At 37.1% G+C, this 21,376-nt stretch overlaps 2 protein-coding genes across 2 annotated transcripts; both read right to left on the reverse strand.

Annotated features, from left to right (window-relative positions):
- Window positions 1-2,131: 2,131 nt before the first annotated feature.
- Window positions 2,132-6,422, reverse strand: KLCR1 (Tetratricopeptide repeat (TPR)-like superfamily protein). The gene is made up of 3 exons (XM_028226593.2): window positions 5,365-6,422; window positions 3,362-4,270; window positions 2,132-2,650 (listed from the first exon to the last, which is right to left on the reverse strand). Exons 1-3 carry the CDS (start codon window positions 6,033-6,035, stop codon window positions 2,416-2,418), a joined length of 1,815 nt encoding a protein of 604 aa, XP_028082394.1. The 5' UTR covers window positions 6,036-6,422; the 3' UTR covers window positions 2,132-2,415.
- A 1,775-nt stretch (window positions 6,423-8,197) lies between these two features.
- Window positions 8,198-12,989, reverse strand: LOC114283712 (beta-amylase 3, chloroplastic). Its single transcript, XM_028226594.2, has 4 exons — window positions 12,169-12,989; window positions 9,610-9,820; window positions 9,397-9,513; window positions 8,198-9,225 (listed from the first exon to the last, which is right to left on the reverse strand). The coding sequence occupies exons 1-4, from the start codon at window positions 12,696-12,698 to the stop codon at window positions 8,434-8,436; spliced, it is 1,650 nt and encodes a 549-aa protein (XP_028082395.2). The 5' UTR covers window positions 12,699-12,989; the 3' UTR covers window positions 8,198-8,433.
- Between the last annotated feature and the right edge of the window lie 8,387 nt (window positions 12,990-21,376).

Below are 21,376 nucleotides of genomic sequence, written 5' to 3' on the forward strand. Positions count from 1 at the left end.
AATCTATAATCACTTTCCCACAACTCTACCAAACGGGACCAGTGTAGCATAAATTTCTAAATTAAAATAAGTTATAATCACCCCATAATCCGCACCAAACATCCCCTGAATGCACTTCTCCTATGTTGGACCCAAGTTCAATTTGGTAGTGTTGGTCTATAAAACTCATTGCCGTTGTATTTTTAATACTGTAAATTGTTTATTTTTTTAAGTTTTTGTATATAGATTATTCATAAATAAAATAAAATAAAAATGAACTCAACCCAATAATATAATTAAATAATTTCATCAGATTTGTTTACACAAAAATATACATCTATTCTAAAATCATACTTGATGTCTATTTTTTCTAAAGACATTGATAAAATTATGCGACTATAATTATCGATTTTTTTTTAATGAATAATCTAAACCCAAAAAATTTGAAAATAAATGATTGAATTTATTAAAATAGAACCATAATCAACCTCACAAATCCAACAAACAGACCCTTAATGCAGATGAGGATGTGACGCATGCGATGCAATTACTTGTAAATGAAAGTCCTTTTAATTTGGCAGTGGTTGATCCACTCGAATAAAAGTTAAAATAAATAGTGATTTTGTCACAATATACATTCTTTTGATTTGATAAAAACAAAAAAAAAAGAGTAAATTTTAAAATCATTTAAATAAATTAAATATAAGTTTTGTTTGGTAACTTTTAGTTTCAGTTAAAAAATTAAAAAATTACTATAAATTATTATATTATTTTTTTTTTATACATTTTTTTTTTGTAAAAAAAATAAAAAATTATTAAAATAATCCATTCCTAAACAATGCCAATAAATTTATCTTGAAATGAACTATAAATTCTAATATCTTCAATTATTTTTTAAAAAAAATTGATCCAATACTGTGTTTCACCCACACTAGGATATGCATTTTATCAACGAAATCACGAGGCACGCGGCTTACATGTGAACACGCTGTCATTTATTTATTAATTTTTTTCTGGCAACAGGGGTGATCATTTTTTTCTGTTTTCTTCCACTTTTAATCAGGACTTTAAAAGTTTTAATTTGACCACCTTTTTTTCTTTTTTAAATTCGCTCTCATCATTTAGCAGTTTTTATCAAAGCATATATATAGAATCCTTTTGATTTATGGGAATTTATCCATCTGATTTGGATGCTTCTCTCTCCCCCCCCCCCCCCCCCCATAGGATGGGTCCTCCCCAGAAAATTATTCAATAATTTTGAAATATTATGTGATCATATTTTAAGTCAATCATCATTTACTTAATTCTATGTTGTTCTCCATCCCCAACATAAATTGTGAGTACCTATCCCTTTTTACTAATCAAAATCTTATGAAACATGTTGTGTGCATACTCCTAAAATACTGAATAATCACCCGTCCTCTCCCTCTCACAAACTTAAAATTTAAAGGGAAAATAACATGTCTTTAAAAAATAATTACAAATGCATGACAAAATTTATAATTTTATTTTTTAATATGGATAAAATTTATCACTAATCTATAAATATTTTTCTAAATATACACTGAAATAAAATTATTTTAAATTTAATTGAAAGCATGATTATGGGATTGGATTGCCTGAGGCAGATTTTCACTAGGTTTCATTTAGCACTGATTAACAAGTCAGTTTATTAGTTAAAAAAGCACATTCCACTATAAAAACATAATTGGTACACTTGTCTTTGATATAACTCAAACAACAATGATTCATCCCCCTTTTTCGCCCACCCCCTTTGACCCCCTCTCTCTCTCATTAGTTACATTTTTCTTTTTTTCTTTTTTTTCCTGCTCCTCCAATCACCACCCGCCACGTGGCAAAGGGGTGACCCCCAAAAGGGGGTCCAAGCATTATTCTAACTCAAATGTGTATATCACAGTAAATCGTGGCTAAAAGGCTGATCCTGAGAAGGGAATCATAACAATAACCTTCAAGTTGAACTCTCGATTTTGAATTAGTTGAAACTGACAAAAAGAAAAAAGAAAAAAGAAAAAAGAAAAAAGAAAAAAGAAAAATTAAAACTCAGTTTGGAAAGCAATCAAAATGATACTTACACAGAATATCTTTAAGGGTGAAAAAGTCAAAAAAATATTGGGAAAAAAAGTATGCAACATCACAACAAATACCAACATATATTAACTTATTCACTCAAAAGTCAAAACATTTTCACCTAATGGAAGAAAGGGACAAAGCAATTTTCTTTTCCAGTGACAACTTCCAGGTCAAATAGAAATCAGATCAAACAAATGACAGACAAAAATGAAAATGGAAAACAGTCGAAATTCAAAGCACAAGATACAAGAAGCCTCACCAAATTACAAATTAAACCTATACATGATCTCTATGTTACAGAATGTGGGGTGTGTAAGAAAATGGACAAATGTGGAAGAAATACTATCAAGTTCTGAATCCAAACGCTGACCACTTCTTTGATGACTCTTTCTTCGTCCTCTTGGAGTTGGGGTCAATGAGGTTTTCCAATGATTTTGCCTTTTTGTTTCGAGACCTGCCTGCTTCTTTGAGAAGATCAGCCAGCCTTTTCTTCTCATCATCAAAATCAGGATTCGCTGTTCCAAGCTTCTCCTCTCTCAATTTGAGAACATACTCCAAAATCTCAATTGCATCTTCTACTCTGTAATAATACAAGACGCACATGAGGAAGAAAAAAAAAAAGGCAGTGACCAACATCAGGGGACTATTTAGCCACCCTTAGATTAGTTTTTGAGAAGCATTATTAGTGCTTTTGAGAGCAAATACTAAGAAATTACAAAAGGATCAACATTGAAAGAAAAGTACTTCCAGAATTCTAATGAATTCACATCAATGAATTATTTGTTTTCATTTAGCTGTATTATATGGCTTTGTCCAGAATAAGTAAGTCAGGCACATTTGTGCAAGGCGGCACCAATATGAAGGTGGCAGCAACACTATAAAAGCTCATCCATCCTTTGAATTCCAAAATTTTCAATCATTTACTTCGAGTAATGCAAGCTTGTACAAGCTGAGCTCAAAAATCATGTTTCTTGGCTCAACCAACAACCTGCATCATTCTAGATGGGCTTGAGCATATCACAACTCGACTCATTTATAGTTCTAATATTAATCATGATCTTAAGTGCATCTATGAGGTTCTAAACTTTTCCTGGTCACAATTGTCAACAGACAGACTTTAAAGATAAGGGAAGCATAGAGCAGCACTAAAAGAACAGGAAAACAAAGCCAATAACCAAAGCAAGTGCAAAACCATGTACTACTTCTAAAGTGGAAAACCCAAAAAAATTATCCAATCATCAAAACTCGAGAAATATCTATTTTAATGTAGTATGAAATGAGATATTATTACCTTCCCATGGCATCATAAGTTGCTGCAAGATTGCTATACACGCCAAGGGTATCTTGATGACACGGTCCGCACTCCTGTTCCAGTATTTCTCTTGCCTCTTCAAACAACTCACAAGCCTCATCTATCTTGAACAACTGTACGCAGGCCAACCCCATTTGGTTCAACAAAACCCCAAAAAATGCTGATTTCCTTTCACCACTAGCTCTAAGTTTTGCTACAGCGCTCTCGAAAGAGTTCCGTGCTTCTTCGTATCTCCCAACCATATAAAACATAACACCCATTCTAGCTTCTATTCCTGCAATTGTAGTTTGCTGCCCTGGTTTATCCTCCAACAATTTCATTGCCTTCTGCAAGAGCTTCAGTGCCTCCTCAGGTTCATTAAAAGATTCATAAATGGCTGAAATTTCTGTCATCCCACTTGCAATCTCTTCTGCAGTGGTTCCAGGCACAGGTTTTGCATATATCCTAAGGGCATTTTCACAATAGGATCTGGACTCTCGCAGCTTCCCTGTCTTGTAGTATAGGTCAGCAAGACGTACAAAAACAGAGGCAACTGAAGGGTGGTTGTCACCCTTTGATGATTTGAAGACAGTGAGTGCCTTCTGGTAGGAGAAGACAGCCTCATCAAAGCGAGATAGGGACATGTAGATGTTGCCAATGCTGACATCAATTGAAGCAACCTCATTTTCTTGTCCATTGGCAATCATTGCCATGCTGGCAAGGACAAGGTGTTCAAGAGCTGATTCGTAATCTCCTTTAGCCTCACATATGAGGGCCATCAACCTGCGGTCTGCCGCTTCCTCAAGAGATGCTGGTGGACTGTGCACACGATGGATTTCAAGAGTCTTCTTGCTCAAATTTTCTGCTTCATCAAATTGCATTGCTTGAACATGGGCCTCAGCCAAATACCTGTCAGTTTTTATGCAGTTATACAGAATTAAGTTCTTCAGTTCATTGAAGAAGAAACAATATGAGTTTGAAAAGAAAATTGTAAATAACATTATGGCCCACCAGGTAAATATAAAAAATAACCATCAGTTTCAAACACCAGATTAGAAGAATCATGGTAGTGACTGAACTGTAAATTTACAAACTCCAGACACAAAAAAATAATAATAATAATTTCATTGGAATAGATTTGTGAACTTACACATTGCCAGCGACAAGTCTAGATGAATAAATAGACTAAGAGAGTAATATGAAGTTTACAGCCAACCCAAAACACCTTAAGGCAAGTCCACATAAGCATGAAAATTTAAAGGAACACAAAACAAACTAAAAATAGTATGTTACACATATCAATATGAAAGCATGAAACTTTAAATGAACTCAAGGAAGTCTTAATAGAACAAATTGAAGTTGGCTATCAAAACCAATAAAGACAACTACAAAAAAAAACAAAAACAAACATATGCTGGAAAAGGAAGGTTCATGTCATTATCTAGAGGTCAGCTATTTTCCAGCAATATCAATCATCCTACATATTGACTGCAAGAATGAAGGACAAATTGTTACGGTAGCTCAACCCTTATTGCTTCTAACTCCCTGTATTAAATTCATTTTAATGTTCGCTAGACTACAACTGAGATACTTCAAATCTCCAAACTTGGAATTTCATCAATCCAATTTTTAAGCCAACATTTTCAAAATGTATAATATTCTTAATCCATGGCACCTTTGTGCTCCACGTAGCATTTGAAAGAGACCCTTTCACATCCATGAATTTCTATTTTGAAAGCCATGGAACAAATAACTGAGCCATTCAATTTTGGCAAACAGCTTAGAATATCTGAGTTGAATTATATATAAAACCAAATTAACAATTTATGAGAAAGATCAGATTTTTAAGTTCCTGTGTCCAATGAAACTACTAGTAAAGTACAGTTCAGCTCGATTAGGGGCTAAATTATATAATTCATATAAATTTTCATAAAATGTTAGACCGATCAACACAAAACAGAGTAATATTCACCATAAATGGAGTAAAAAGACGATGATTTCACCTGCAAGTCTCTGCAACTCTCGGATCTGTGTCTCCCAAAGCCTCCATCTGAATTTTCAACCCCTCTTTATAACAATCGATCGATCGATCCAGCTGCCCAAGCATTGAATGCGTGTCGCCGAGCTGCATATACCCTGAAAATGCCGCGAGAGCATGATCTGCACCTCTAGACACTGTAGGAACGCTAATTGCTCTCTCGAGCACTGGAATCGCCTCCTCAAACCTTCCCAAACTACAATAAATCGCCGCGACGACGTGCAAGCTCATCGCCAGATCCAAGCTCGGCTCGCCATCGACGGTGCAGCGCTCGAACGATTTCGAAGCTCGGAGCGCGTAGTCCAACGCCTTGCTCGGCCCATCGCCGGACGCGATCGTGTCGCGCGCGAGTTTTAGGAGGAATGGACCGAGATCTGGGTTGTCGAGCGAGGACTCGTCGATGAGCGGTTTTTCAGGCGATTTTTTCTTGCCGGAGCTCCGATCTGGAGATGGCTTGGCCCGAGAAGTTGATGGGGAAGGAGAGGGAGGACGGCGAGGGATCGGCGATGTTGTTTTGGGGTTTATGGGTTCGGATCGGTCGGAATTGGTTCGGATCTGGTGGTTGTTTTCATCGGGAACTGCGATTCGGAGCGGCGGAGCTTCCGGTGGCGTTTTGACTGAAACTAGACCCGGCATGGTTACTACTCAAGAAATGCAGAACCCAGATAAGATCAACCTATATATATATATATATATGGATAGAGAGAGAGAGAGAGAGAGAGAGACAAAGTGTTATGGAGACGGCATTAAGAGGGAGGACTAAGCTAAAGATTAGAACTTGCCACCATTCTCAACTGTCGATAATGGTGTGTTTGTGTGAGGTGAGAGAACCGTGAGGTGTGCGTTATTACTGTTGTGGTTAGCTTCAGATAGAGGAAGACAATGTGAGAGACAGAGAGAGAGAGAGAGTGTGTGTGTGTGTGTGTATTGAGATTGTGGGGGCCAACGAGGGTCTCGCTGGAACGAATATTGAGTGCTTCGAGAGCACCCGATAATTTTTGGCTGGAGAGACCACACATGATTTCGTTGGATCACCAGCCACAGTAAAAGTTGATACCTGCCGTGACAGGAGTGCAAACTCTCGCAACCGTTGGATTCAAAATATAATATTCACACAGATGAAATCCAACGGTGGAAAACTTTTGAACACGTTTAAAAAAAATCCCGTATTATTTTTATTTATTTATTTTTGTGTATGTGCGTAAATGGACCGTTAGTTTCTTAATTCGAATTTACTAACTCGGAGTTTTAGTTTTGCATAATTACATGGATGAAACAACTTTCAAGCAAATTATCTCCTTCCCAAGGTGAACCCGGAAATTTTTCAATCTAATCTTCAATTCAATTTTTTTTTAGTTTTAATTTTCTTGAAATAACATATGACATTAGTTATTTAAAACTTCCGTCAAATGAAGAATGTCAAAATATATTAGGTGAGTCATTTATTATATTTCAATTACTTAACAAATATGAGTTAGGTCAAGTTTGGCATACCTCAAATAACAGTAATGCTACAGACCCCCAGTTGGGGTGACCCCAGTGCCACGTGTCGGCCTAGGGGTGGCTGGAAACTCAAAAAAAAAAAAAAAAATTGTTTTGTTTTTTTTGACCAATGGGAAGGGACCCCAGTACCCCCACTGGGGGTCCAAAGCTTTATTCCCTCAAATAATCTATCTTTTTATCTTTTTTTTATCACATCACCTCTCTACTTTTTTGCACATCTTTTCATAAAAAGATAAAAAATACACTTATTTAAGTCATCCCAAACAACTCTTTAATATTGTTTCGTTTATAATTTTTTTACTAAGTTATTGATTAAGTGTATTACATAAATTCTGACTATTGAATAATTAACCCTTCAATCCAAATGAGTCGAATGATTTGTTGTGCCCGGCGTGTCCCCTGAACTTCCAGTCCTATTGAAATTGCAACCCCTAGGGAGGTTATGGATGGGTTTTGTTCATTGCTGACTTTCTAAATTTAACATTCTACATACTTTTATAGCTTGCTTGGTTAGGTTTTTCAAAAAATATTTTTTTTAAAATTCTTTTTTCTTGTTTTTCTTATTTTTTTATTTTTACTGAATTTTCTTAATATTTTAAATATTTTTTTTTTTACTTTTTAAACATACCTAACATAAATATGCCTAAAAAATAAAAAATTTATGAAAAAAATCTTTTAAAAATTCAATAAATACAAAAAAATACAAAAATTTAGTACATTTTTTATATTTTTATGTCTTTATTAATTTTTTAAAATATTTTTTCTTTTTTAAATACATCTAAGTAACGTGCATCTAAAAAATTAAAAAAAATGTTTAAAATTTTAAAAATATTCACTAAAAACAACAAAATACAAAAATTAAAAAATTCAATTTTCAAAAAACTTAATCCAAAAAACTCAAACAAAACGCACTTAAGACTTATTATTATTATTATTATTATTATTGTTTTCCCCATGCAATGTTAGATGATAATAAAAACACTCATCTTATTCGCAACATATCATAGCGACATTTCATATACAAACTCGTAGCAGTAAAGACATTAATGAATTTCTGAATCAGAAAGCACCGGGAGTTATGGTTTGTGAAAACAAGCTAAAACAAGATCACACCTTTTAATGCATAAAAGTGGGCACTAGAAATGGTAAAAGGAAAAAAGAAAGAAAAAGTGGTTAGAGTCACCAAGGTATTTGGATTGCAGAAACACAAGTAGCCCGCAGAGGAAAGGGCTGTAGGTGATGGCGCGTTTTCTTCTTATCCAGAGAGGGGCAATGAAACTTCAAACAAGTTAACATTTGAGTGGGATGAATGAACTTCATTCCAAGTGGGAAGACATATAAACTGATGTAGAGTCAAATATGAAGAAGGAAATATCTATAATACATCAAAACACTACTTCCAAATAGAAAAATAAGAAACTCTTCAAAAAAAAAATGAAGCATTACTACACACTTCACAACAATTGATCAGAAGTGGTCATTAGGTATCAATTATACACATTGAATGGTGGGAGTGAAAACATACTTCCATCTAGTACGCAAGAACTACACCAACATCCGCAGCTGATTTAGAAGACATGCGAGTATCACCACCTCCTCCAAAATCTAGTTTGGCTCGAAAACTATTTGTATCTGACATTTGCTTCACAAAACTAGTAAAAGTGACCCAGTTACGATATTCGAATAAGTTTTTGTCCATTCTGACATAGTTGAATGAAAAGGATGGTGTTTCTCGGCCATCTGAGTAGAACTTCGACATCTTTAGCACTTGTCGAAACGAATCATCATCCAAACTAGCTGCAGAATTTTCACCCTCCAGGGGAACATCACAAATCCTTGCAGCCAGTAGAAGTTGTCGAAGAAAACCTTCTGGACTACTGACAGTGTTCATCTGCTGCTCATCTGCATCTTGCATTTCAAAACACGTACAACATAAGGTAAATCCATACCTACCAAACATGCGAGTAATGGGTACGTATCCATCTCGGAATGAAGTATTGTAATAGCCAGCAGTTAACTCAGATGGATGAGATTGCGTGCCATAATGCCAGTGAATTGCAGCCACTTTTCCTGATGTATTAACTTCAGTACCCCTAAAAATGGTCTCTGTTTCCAAACATATCCTCTCCCCGTGCAGAAGCAACATCCCCGAGTACCATTCAAGAAAAAACTTACCATATGGTGTATTCCATGAACCATCAGTCCTGAAAAATTCAGTGCTTTCCGGATCATGCATCAAGTTGCTAGCACCAATAGGGCCACCATTTGCCCACTCTCGCATTCCAACCTCACGTGCACAAGCATTCAAAGATGCAAGCATATACTGGGCAGAAGAAAAAAAAACAATCTAATTAAAACAGAGATCAGGATAGACAACATGTCCAAAAGCAAAAATGACAAGGCAAAAGAGCAAAAATGATTTGTATAATTCCTCATGCACTTGGAGAGATTCAATGACATGCTTATTGATAAAAGCCAAGAACCTTCTACCTACCTTATCATAGCACTGAAACTCTCCAAGCTCACGAGAGCGCCAAGCCCAGGTAAGCTTATGAGAAGGGCATGAAGGGTATCTTAGTTCACCGGCAGGACCCATTCCAACTTGAATTCCCTACAATTAAACAACAAAAACCATGAAAACCTGATTTCAGTGTTGAACAATAAAGACATATGAAATGACTAAAAGCATAATACCCAATCATCTTACTGTTATGATGCCACCAAGGAAAGGATTGAAAGTCTCTCTAAAGTTCCTCATGAAATCTGCGTATGCTTGGATTGGTGATCGTCCACGCAGAACAGGAAGAATGTCGCATCCTAGGGAAATGTATTCCATATTTCTTCTTCCGAACCTGTCAGAATATGCTAAATCTGGATTTTTATCCATTTCTTCAAGCACCCATTGAGGAAGAGGAATCCTTCAGCGTAAGATAGAAAGACTTCAGAGCCAATAACACATGAAAAGAAAGGCTTGCAGAGGAAAATTGAATGGATGGATTCTTAAAAGAGGGAACAATCATTCTATAGAAAAATATAATATAAACGTGACTTTAAAGAAATTTCGAACCTCAACTAAGATTCAGATATCTCATAGAACAATTTGATTCAAGCAAATATGGTCCTAGACATTACAAGACATCGTGACCCTTGATATTGTATAAACAAAGCCAAAATGTATTACTTGTGCATCCGCGTGTCAGCATGTGGGTGGGTGTATGTTATCTTGCTTTTTTGTGAGTGTCAACTTTATTAGGTCTTTTGTATCCATTTTTTTCCTTTTTGGTTTTTAATGTGATAAATGAACACCTCAGGCATGCATTTGAATTTTAGTACGTGTGATGTGTATACACAGCATATAACTTTGATTTTACTTTCAATAAATATGCAATTACACATGACTGCACAGCAGACAGTGGCACACCTACATGCATGTGATTTGATCCCCAAATCACAAACACGGACACACGCAGAAGCAAACAAAGAGATGGGCAATTCTAGAGTTTGGAAGACCAACTTAAAATGAAAGGAAGCTAATTTGTTTGAGATTACCAAGCATTCTTGGATCTCAATAATAACTTTTGTATCTCTCCCCTCGCATCCCCAGTCCGGAATTCACATACTAAGAAGGAAAAGAGTTGAACAAATAAGCACAACCATAACACAAAAGTGTGCTAATAAAAACTGAAATGCCCTCAAATGAATACTAAAATGCAAGTCTACCTCAACAAATGAGAATCGAGCAAGAACATCCATGAAAGAAAGTCACAAAGGCACCAGAAAAAGAAGAAGAAGAGAAGAAGAAGAAAATCCTAGGAGGAAATCCAAAAAAAAAAATGAGAAGCAAACAAATAAAGACACAAAAAAGGCAGAAATTTTTAAGAAAGTCAATAAAGAATGACAACACTTGTGGAAGCCATTCAAAAAAAATATTCGAACAAATAAACACAACAATAGTTGTTCAAAATAAATAAATGAACACAACACATCCATAACACGAAAGCATGCTAATAAAAAGAAAACTGAAATGCCAAAGAATTGCCCAATTGAATTTTTAATTCACCAATCAAACTTCCTCAAAAGAATAATAAAACACAAGTGGACATCAACAAATCAAACAAAAACATTTATTGGGCAAGCTCCACACTTACATTTTATGAGATAATCCTAGAAGGCGGCCGCAAGAAGAAAAACAAGTAGATAAAGACAAAAAAAGGAAATTTCTAAGAAAGTGAAGAAATAATGCAACTTTTGTTTAAATCATTCAAATACAGAAAATTTCAGAAGTATCCATATCATCCCTAAGACTGTACTACAAGCTATACTCCAATCCCCACCTCCCACCACTTTTTTTTTCTCTACTTTTCACAAAAGCTAATTCAATGGTGCAACAGAGCCACTCATGAGTTCCTTAACTGGATAGTAGAAATTTCGATCACAAAACTCCGTACATTCATTTTTAGTTTCGAAGTATGGACACTCCAAAATAAACACTTGGGAACTAAATGGTTTAAGTTTGCAGCTAAATTTTACTCTTGCCAAGTAATCCACACCTAAAATCATTTGAAAGACAATTTGTTCTTTAAAATTAACACCCTATGGGTTGCCCATGATTTCTATTTGAGGGGAAGATGGATATGGCAGGATGGAGCCCCAAAACACAACATATTCCAATAGCATAAAATATGAACATCAAGAACAAAAAATAAAATAAAATGTCTCAAAAATCCATCAAAACTTCATTTATTGAACTAGAAAGAAAAAACAGCCGTACTAATGCTGAAATGCTATTGGATGATGCTACAAAGTATTTTTAATGTAATAACTGGAGGCTAAAAATGAGTAAATTGGAAATGGCACACAATCCCATTTCCCTGAAAGATACATCCCAAAATTTAAAAGAAACTAATTCTAAATTATTTGAAGAACCGAAGAACTGTTATTATCTAAATACCCATGTTCTCATATATTATGCACAAATGCAATGGAAGACTTACCAATCATAGTCCCCAGATATACTTTACACTATAAACAGTACTGGTCTGTTTACTTATCAATTACCATACTCTGAAATTGATGTGTTTATTTATCAGAGTCTGAACATTTCGCCTAACCTATACGAAGCAGCAGCATAAACATATCCACATAAAGGCAAGCACATGTATATCTCTATGGATATTTATATTCAACCTAAAATGGTAGTAAATTCCTATTTTGTGTGGGACAGTAAACGAGAAATTAAAATTTAACAAGATCAAATTAAACCAACCAGAAGGGATCGCCAGGTCCTGTACCGCACTGATGAAACGCCATAACAGCTCGAACCTTCAATCCACAACGCCTGGCCAGCGATACAATTTCCGCATAGCCTTGCCAATTGTAAACCCCAGGGGCGTCCCTCTCCACGAGCCCCCACCAGACCTCCATCACCACGCCCTCAACCCCGGCGGCCACGAGAGCACGGAACGACTGAGTCATGGCCTTCCGCCGCCGCATCTGGCCGGAGGCGTTCACGGCGTCGACCGGAAGCGTCACGAACACCGGCGAGCCATTCCGGCGGTGATGCGAGAGCGAGACACCGTGCTGGAGCTCGTACTGGAGATCACCATTATCGGGGGAGACGAAGCCATTGGAGGGAATCGAAGAGTTGAGACGAGCTGTGATCGTGAGGAGTCGATGAGGAGGAGGGCGAATCCGGTGAGATGGGACAGTGGAGAAACGGATAGAGCGAGTTGACTCGGTCCAGCTAGAGCAGAAGAAAGCTGAGAAGGTCGGAGCGGAAGGCGATGCGATTGCCATTATGGTTGAGATTTTAGGGTTAGGGATTCAAAATGCTTTGTGTTACAGAAGAGAGCAAGAGAGAGATGGAGGGAGGGCCGTGGGTGATTGGGGAGTTAGTTAGGAAATGTGTTGGAGACAGAGAGAGAGTGTGTGTAGTACAGTCAACTATGGATTCAGTTGCCTGAGGAACGAACTACATTGGAAATGGGAAAGGAGTTGATTGCGGTTGCGTTGCGGACACAAATAAATACTTGGGTTGGGCGGATCAGAGTTTAGCGTGCACGTAGAAAATTAGCAACCAATCGAATTGATTTGTATAAATTTGAGGAAAAATGTTAGAAGGCAAATTATGAAAAAAAAAAAAAAAAATGTAATTTGTCATAATTTTTTATTTAAAAAAATAAAATTATTAGCTGTTCTCCTATAAAATAATAAAATTATTTGAATTAATAATTGAAATAAATTTTTGATATAATTAAAAAATTATTGATTGATTTAATGATTTATTAATAAAATAGATCATTTATTATGAAATTAAAATGTTTAAGGGGCCGTGTTGGCTTTTTGACTTTCAAAGATTAATATTGTAATTTTAAGCGTGTCAGTAAGGATCAATTAGTCCTTAAAGAAGATTAAGTGCCAACCATTTATCAGATGATTATGTTTTAGTTCTCTCAACCTCAATGAAAATGACTTTTACTGGTGACTTGTTTAGGAGAATTTGGTAAATAACAACAAGTAAAGAATAATTTCAGAATTTCATTAAGTAAAAATGAAAAACTTACAATGAGCTGATCCAGTCTCGTAAAGGTTTATAACAACAAGCTATTTGAAACTATTCTTATGAATGAAGTATAGTACAGAACAGGAATCGAAGTACAAAAATGTAAAGAACTATAAAATCTAGAAGGGAAAACAAAGTAAATAAAATGGTTTTTTGATCTGAGTCTAGATCCTTCATTCTGGGGCCTTCTCTGCTATTTATACTTCTCAATGATAACCACCGAAGTGGGCTTCTAATCATCGAAATGTCCTCCCATGATTGCTAAACATGCTCTCTCACAGTAAGTCCCACTAAGCCACCTTTGCAGTTAGGCTTCCCTCTTGATTTTGAATTTGAACTTTGTGCGTAACCGTTAGACCATATCACCTTATATCTCTCGATTGTTCCAGTGCTATGCAGATCCATTATTATCAATACAGGCTGACACGTGTCTAACTTTGGTTGGCATCCTATATTAACTCCCTAAATTACCTTCTTCATGCTACGTGTTGAATTGTGATTGGCTTTTACAAATTATACAGCCAACATTACCCCCCGCATTAATATACCTAATACTTGTTGATATTAGTGGATCAAGGCACTTTATCCACGTCCTACGACGTGCATGGGCTTTGTATCTTCTTAGAAATGCAACCAACGTCCATCATTGCAATGCTTGTACTTCATTAAATTCTCTTCTACGCCTTGAACATTTCTCACTATCTGAGCATTCGAAAAGGCTGATACAATCTTTATGGCCAAGCAAACCTTTTCTTACATTGATCGAGCAGACGATGAGTCTATGGAAGATAATTATAGGCCTCGAAAGAATCTCAATGCATTTACTGATTACACCTATCCACCTCTATTTATGAAAGTTATGGAAACTTTTGTAACGTACCAGCCTTTAGACCCAAAGTTTGCCAATTACGAACCCTTGGATTATGCATTTGCAAAAATGGATCTTGAAAACTCTTCTTTTGCCTCACCATCTTCTGCATGGGACACAATTATTTCTTCCTCTACCCCACCAACCTCTGCATGGGACACAGTTGCTCATTCTTCCTCCAAGTCTACTGGTTGAGGAAGTTGGCCAGAACTTGATAAATCCAAACTAAGAGAGAGAATTCACCATCGATTCGTCGAATTCGCCATCGATTCGTCGAATTCGCTGATCCTCTGTCTATCCCACATTTTGCTCGGAGCTCGGTGGTGTACCCCTATGCATCCATCGATCGCTGATGCAATCTGGAGGACAACTTACTTGTAGTGTGGTACACATCTTCCATGCCTACGATGATAGTGCGAGCAACTCCTCGTCCAGAGGAAGCACAAGGATACAATCTGTCATTCTTAGTCAAGAAGGCAAAATTTTGCTCTTCTGACTGGCTTGAATGTGTGAATAATTGTGACAACCCTCACCTCTAATTAGTGTTAATCTCTGATTAAGCATGATAAGTAATTGATCAAACTGAAATTCTGAATTGATTGCATGAATGTACTACTTTAATAGCATTTCTATCTGTCTGTCTGTTCGTGTTTTAATTGCAAACTGCGAATTGAAAGTTTTATCGACGACCGATTCAGAAATTGATTGATATTTTATACTAATTAGAATTTATGTGATTTTATGGTAGGTTTAATTGAAATTTGATTTGGAACGTTTAAATTAGATTAAATAATGTTAAATCGCATTAGTTCAAGTAATTACCTTATTGCCATTAAGTGGACAATGCTAGGCCCTTTATTTAGTCTTGATTTATATATGCTTGGCATCACTCTTCATCACTTTTCCTAGACCAAAACTGTGAGAGATAGAGAGAGAGACTTGGTAGGAGATTGAATTCATCAAGAATTGTTTGAACTTAGAAGAATTGAAGGGAATTTGCATATTTGAGCTTCCACATCTAGAATTCAAGACATAAGGTAGGAATTCACCTTCTTCATTATGAAATTAAGTTGTTTCTTGCATGGTTCATGGAGATTTGGAGTTTAAAGTCAAGAATTAATTTGAAAGACTTGAATTGTGAGCTAACTCATGCATGCATGTACATATTCTTGCATTTTGAGGTTGTTTTTATGAAAACTCTTACATGCATGTTCATATTTTGGTAGAGGTCCATAAATTCACCATGATTTTGAGCTCAACATTGCATTTGATCTTGTTTTGGAACACTAGAGCTCTTGGAAACTCATGCATTTATGATTTTGCATTATTCTTCGTATTTACACTTAATTTTATGTTCAATTGGCTTACTTTTGGGCTTGATTTCATAAATTGATCTTTGAAATATGTTGTACTATGAGTCTTCAAGTGTTTTCCAGAAAATTAGCCCAAAAGAATCGAGTTTGAAGCTTTAGAAGTTGAATTTTGTGCTTGTGGATCAATTTGGAAATTCCAGATTTTGGATCCACACTCGAGCGGAGGACTTCACGCTCGAGCGTACACTCTGAGCACATGCACTTCCGCTCGAGCGTAGGAAGTCACACTCGAGCGTGAAATGCATATGCCTAGAAGTTCATATGTTTTGCAGTCCGCTTGAGCGAGAAAATTCACGCTCGAGCGAGGGTCTGAGTCTCACGCTCGAGCGGAGGTCGAGCGTCCGTCGAACGTGAAAATCATGCATCCAGTACTTTTTCATGAGTTTACAGTCCACTCGAGTGAGGGAAGTCACGCTCGAGCGGAGCTTCTTTCTCTGCATGTCCGCTCGAGCGTAGAAAGCCACGCTCGAGCGAGACCCCTGTTTCAGCAAAATTTTGAAAAGTGTTTTAAGGTACATTTTTGCATCCTCATTCCATCTTACGCATTCCTAGGCCATGTTTAAGGCATCTTAATGAGGATAATGTTATAGAACCACACCAGTATAGTTAGGAACTAAGTTATTAATCCCGAGTGTGTGTTCGTTCTGCAACTGTAGGGTTGGCATCCGAGGACGCTCATTAGCTGCCTGTAGCCCAGTACTCTGTGAGTAACAATGTTGTAAAGATATGTTCAATTATGATTATTTTCTGAGTGATCAACTGTACTGCTTACTGAAATGCTATTATTCAATGAATGAATATTTGTCCTATTTGTAAACTGTACTCGTGGTATTCATAGCAATCTATTGTTACTGTTTCTGTTACTGTTACAGAGATCTCTGTCGGTTCCAACGTCGGGACCACTACTGTTTACTGCTGTGATGGCCATCAACTGACTGTTCGGTCTGTTAAGACCTATTGTACTGTTTTGTTATTGGACGTACCACGTATAACTGTTATGAATTCTAAATGACTGTTTTAATTAGTGAAAGGACATTCATTCTTAACCCTTTTATGCATTTGTTATTCACTGGACTTTAGCTCACTGTTCATATATATATATATATATATGTAGGTGTCCAGGCATCAGACCGATGCTATGAGTGTCAGGTTAAGCTCTTGTTTTGTCAAGCCACCCACCGCGCCTCACTTCGAGGTTCCAAGTTCGTTCAACCTAAGGTTGTTTTGGGGTGTCTCAGTTTCACCCTCCTGTCTCTGTTTTGTAATAAATGTTTAAGACTTAACTGTGCAGTTATAGTTAGGGATTTAGCCCCTGACATAGATGTTTGTGTATATGTCGCATGTACATATGTTTTGGTTATCAATGTGGCATGTTTATAAAAAGTCTTTTTGCATTCAGACTATTACAGCTCATTGGACATCTTTTATTTACTGTTTTGGCTTCCGCCAGCCCCTTTACTCTGTATTACTGTCATTACTGTTAAGCAGGCCTTCAGTAATCACGGATTACTGGCCGGTTGCGATGCTAAACCCATAGGGGCGGGTTTGGGTTGTGACAATAACCCCCAGCTCCCTCCTTCTTTTGGGATGGACCCTCCTACACCTCCTCTTCCTCAAAATCCTCACTGGATGGAGGAACTGAAACTTACTCTTTTCGAGAATCAATTCCTTCCTTCCTACCAACCTCCAGATCTTCCCACTACATTTGAGCGATACCAAGCTCAACTTTTGCTTGCAACCTTTTCTCACTTGCGCTTCAATGTTCTTGAAGATGGTATTCCTCTTAAGAACTTTTGATGGGCCTATGACATTATGACTCGGGGTCATGTCCTCAACCCGATTGCTCAAGCAGAACTTCAGATGTTTCTAGATCAACTCCCACTTCTTCTCCATAGGTACCAAATTTCTTTGGCTACCACTAATTCTTTGGACAAAATCTCGACCCATCGAATTCAAACTCAGTATGAAGCAGAGAATCTCATTGATGAATATAATAACTTCAAGAATAAGGATTCTGCATACTGGGATAATCTAGATATGGATGAGATGGAACAAGGATTGAAGGAAATGGAGTTCGAAATGAAAGCTGAACAACTTTTCTATCAAATAAGAACATATTAGCTACAACAACCCAGCTTGGATAGGACAGATGACAGAATAAATAAGGAACATAAATTCATTGACCACTGTTGGGACAAATTTCATGACCTTGTTATTCTCTCTATTTCTTATTTTTGTGAGATTGAATTTGTAGCCAATAAGGCTTTTTAATGTAATTATTTTCATATCAATAAAGCTAGGTTTTTCTTTGTTTGTTCGGCATTGTCTGATTTTATATTCTAATTGCATACTTGTGACCATTCTATTTGCCTAAATCAAACAAAATTAGAGCTTCGAATTTACCAATTTTGTTCTTCGAAACTTGATTTGAACATTTCCAATGGAATACTTGAAACCTAATTTAAATATCTCCAAACATATGGAGTATAACTGACAATCTTTGCCTTCGGTCTTCTCATTCCAATAATATGGTTAACACAATCAACAGCTTCGAATTAACTATCTTTGCTTCGAAAAAATAGTCTACGTGTTTCGAAGTATGGAAACTTCCCTTAGGGATTTACACTGCTTTATTCTTAAGGAGTGAGTCCCTTTGGGTTCTTTCACTGCTTAACCAATTATTGATTTTTTGTAACTTTGAGGTCTAAAACAAACAAATTCTAGCTGCAGAGTATTTCAAAGTTTACTTCGAAGGATTTTATTTTCAACAAGAAACCTAAAAACAAGTTTTTAATCCTCTTGAAGCAAACAAAAACCTAAGCATTCTTATACTCTTAGGTATGAAACGTGCTTCAAAGTCAACTACCTGCTTTTGAAGACCTTGCAAGATGTTGGACATCTGGCTTTAAAGCCAAATCTTAATTTCGAAGCCAAATACTTGCTTTTCGAAACCGATCCGGATACTCGACATATGTTTCCCTCTAGAAACTTTTCTTCATTTTAAACTTGGAACCCTCCATATTTTAAAATAAGGGTTTTAATTTCACATGGACCCAAATCATAAAATAATCATTTCAGATCCACCTGACCCACTCAACTTGTTCGGGTAACTTTTGGACAAAAAGATTTAAAAACCCCTTTCTTTCGTACTCCACTTACCTACTTGCCCAAAAATTCCTTTCTCTTCCTTTTGAACTCATCTGCAACTTTCGCTTCTTACTCACCTTCCTTTTTCACCCCTTCAGTAATGGCTTCTCTGAAAGTGCAAACCATTGAGCGTCTGAGTCGCTCTGTAGCTTTAAGGAGACTCATCAATGAAGAATGTGAAAAGTACAAAGGTGGTGAACGGTGTGCTGTTGATGGGCGCATTCTTATTCATCGCCGTCATGCTCAAGGGGAGTATGTACATGGACCCATTTTCAGGGAGGCCCCTGCTCAACTCCCTGCCTTATACGCTCGTCTGGAGGATCATTGCTTACTCTATGAGGGGGGCCTTGACTGGGAAAACTAGAGCTTAAATCGACCCCACCACTGCTGGCCTACAATGAGACCTAAATTGAAGAATGGTATGATCGAGTTGTCCCCGCTAGGACATTTGACCTTCAGGAACTCTGCCTCTTTGATGCTCTTTGACTGGCCAGTCCTATTCCTGAAGACCCTTTCCTTATACCTGCTGCATTATGTTTTTGGAATTCTTCTTTTAACTTTTTTCAATTGCGATGCGGTATAATGGCCCCTATCATTCTGGATGTATGTCATCTCTTAGGGTTATCCCCTATTGGCACTCCTTTTGGTCCTGACTACCTCGACCTTAACGTGCCATTTTTCATCCCTCCTTTGAACTCCTCCTTTAGTGGTTTTGTACATTCTGAAAACCCAAGGGAAGGCCCTGTGTCAGGCAGAGAGTTCTTCTCATTTCTTTTGTATTGGCTTTGTAAATTCTTGTTTTGTACTTCCTCTCAGAGAATTATGCCTGAGTTTGCTTCCATTGTTAAGGCTCTGGCTTTGGGGAAGAAAATAGCATTAGCTCCATATGTTCTAGGCCATGTGTATAGAGCTTGCTCCCAGTTTTGTGAAAAAACTTTAAATGCCAATCAAGGGGGACTACTCTAGATATTACAGTTCTGTTTTTTTGCTTATTTCACTGCTTTGCATTCTAGGTGTTTGAAATTTTTGCTATCAAACCCTACCTCTTATGGAATAAAATATGCCAGAGTTTCACTTTATCCTTCCACATTTGCCTTCTATTTTACTTTCTTTCATCAACTTTCAGCTTCTCCTTCTTCTTACACCTTCTTCTGTCCTTTCGAAACTAATATTGGCCCAGCCTGGTTGAGGACTTTCTTGGCTGATAGAAACTGTTCCGAGCCTCAGCACAAGGATATGTTGGATTCTATTTTAACTCAAAGAGAGCTTTTTATTGGCACTTTAAATCCTAGGGCTTACAAGTGCATAACAGAAGCCTACTGCCTTGCTCAATTTGCCAGGCAATTTGGGCTTACCCAAGGGATCCCTATTCCTCTCTGCAGTCAAACCAACTCCAATCTTACCTCTAGAGAGCTGAAGGTAAAAAAACCCAGGCTAGAGAAAGCAACCTCCAAACTCATTCAGGACTTAATCAAATTTTAGTTCACTTCCTTCATCCCACAAGGCACTGTACTGAAGAGATATCAAAACTGGTGGTTAGCAAATATGGAGGTGCTTCTAGCAATACCTCCCAAAGACCTACCAGTGGGACTGGACTTGCCTTCTCAGACCTAGCCTAAGGGAACTGGGCCCATCACTCCTTCTACAGTTCCTGCTATCCCAGGTTTTGCTCCTACTGACACAAAGAGAGCTCCTTCTACCTCTCATCCTTCTCCTAGAGTTACTAGGGCTGCTTCGAAGAAATGCATATATTCCTTATCTTTCTTTTCTCTTTTTTTTTTTTTATAATGCTTAACTCTTTTATTTATAGCTTTCTTTTCATGTAGGAGCTTCACAAGTAGATTCTCCTCAAAGGGCTCAATCCCTAAACATTCTTAAGGACAAACAACATCAACAACAAAAGAAGAGAAAACTTGTGCTTAGTCTTGAAGATGATAAAGTACCTGAAGAGAAGGAAGTATCTGAAGAACCACTACTTAAGAGGAAAAAGAAAATAACAATCTCTCCCTCGAATTTCAATAATGACCCTGCTCATCAAGCGGCTGCCAAGGCAGTCGAGGAAGAGCAATCCAAAGAATTAGTGGTTTTTCAAAGGTCTTAGAAAAGAAGACAGCAGTAAATAATAAGGAATGAGACAGCTGCTGCGGATGCACTTCAAAGAGAAACTGCAAGAAGGCAACAAACTGTTGAACGTTATGCTCTTCGCAGTTCTCCAGCTACTACTTTTGACACTGGTAATTTCCTTCAGTTTTCGTTTTTGTTTTGACAAGTCCTTTTCCCAAAGTTTTAGCAATAAAACTTACCGTTGCTTCTTACGTTCTGATTTGCAGCAATAGTTATTCTACATTCTCCTTCGACAAAGGTTTCCTTAGTCTTATCTAAAGTTAAAAAACCATCAGAGGCAGCCTCGAAAAAGAGAAAAAAGGTCGACATTAATACGCCCTTGAATGTAGAGGCGATCCAAACAATACTTTCACTCCCTAGCTCTACATTCTCCATACCTTTTTTGAAGCAGGGTATTCCT

The sequence above is a fragment of the Camellia sinensis genome, chromosome 11 (assembly GCF_055761805.1).
Source record: "Camellia sinensis isolate YWXY chromosome 11, ASM5576180v1, whole genome shotgun sequence".
Lineage (NCBI taxonomy): Eukaryota > Viridiplantae > Streptophyta > Magnoliopsida > Ericales > Theaceae > Camellia > Camellia sinensis.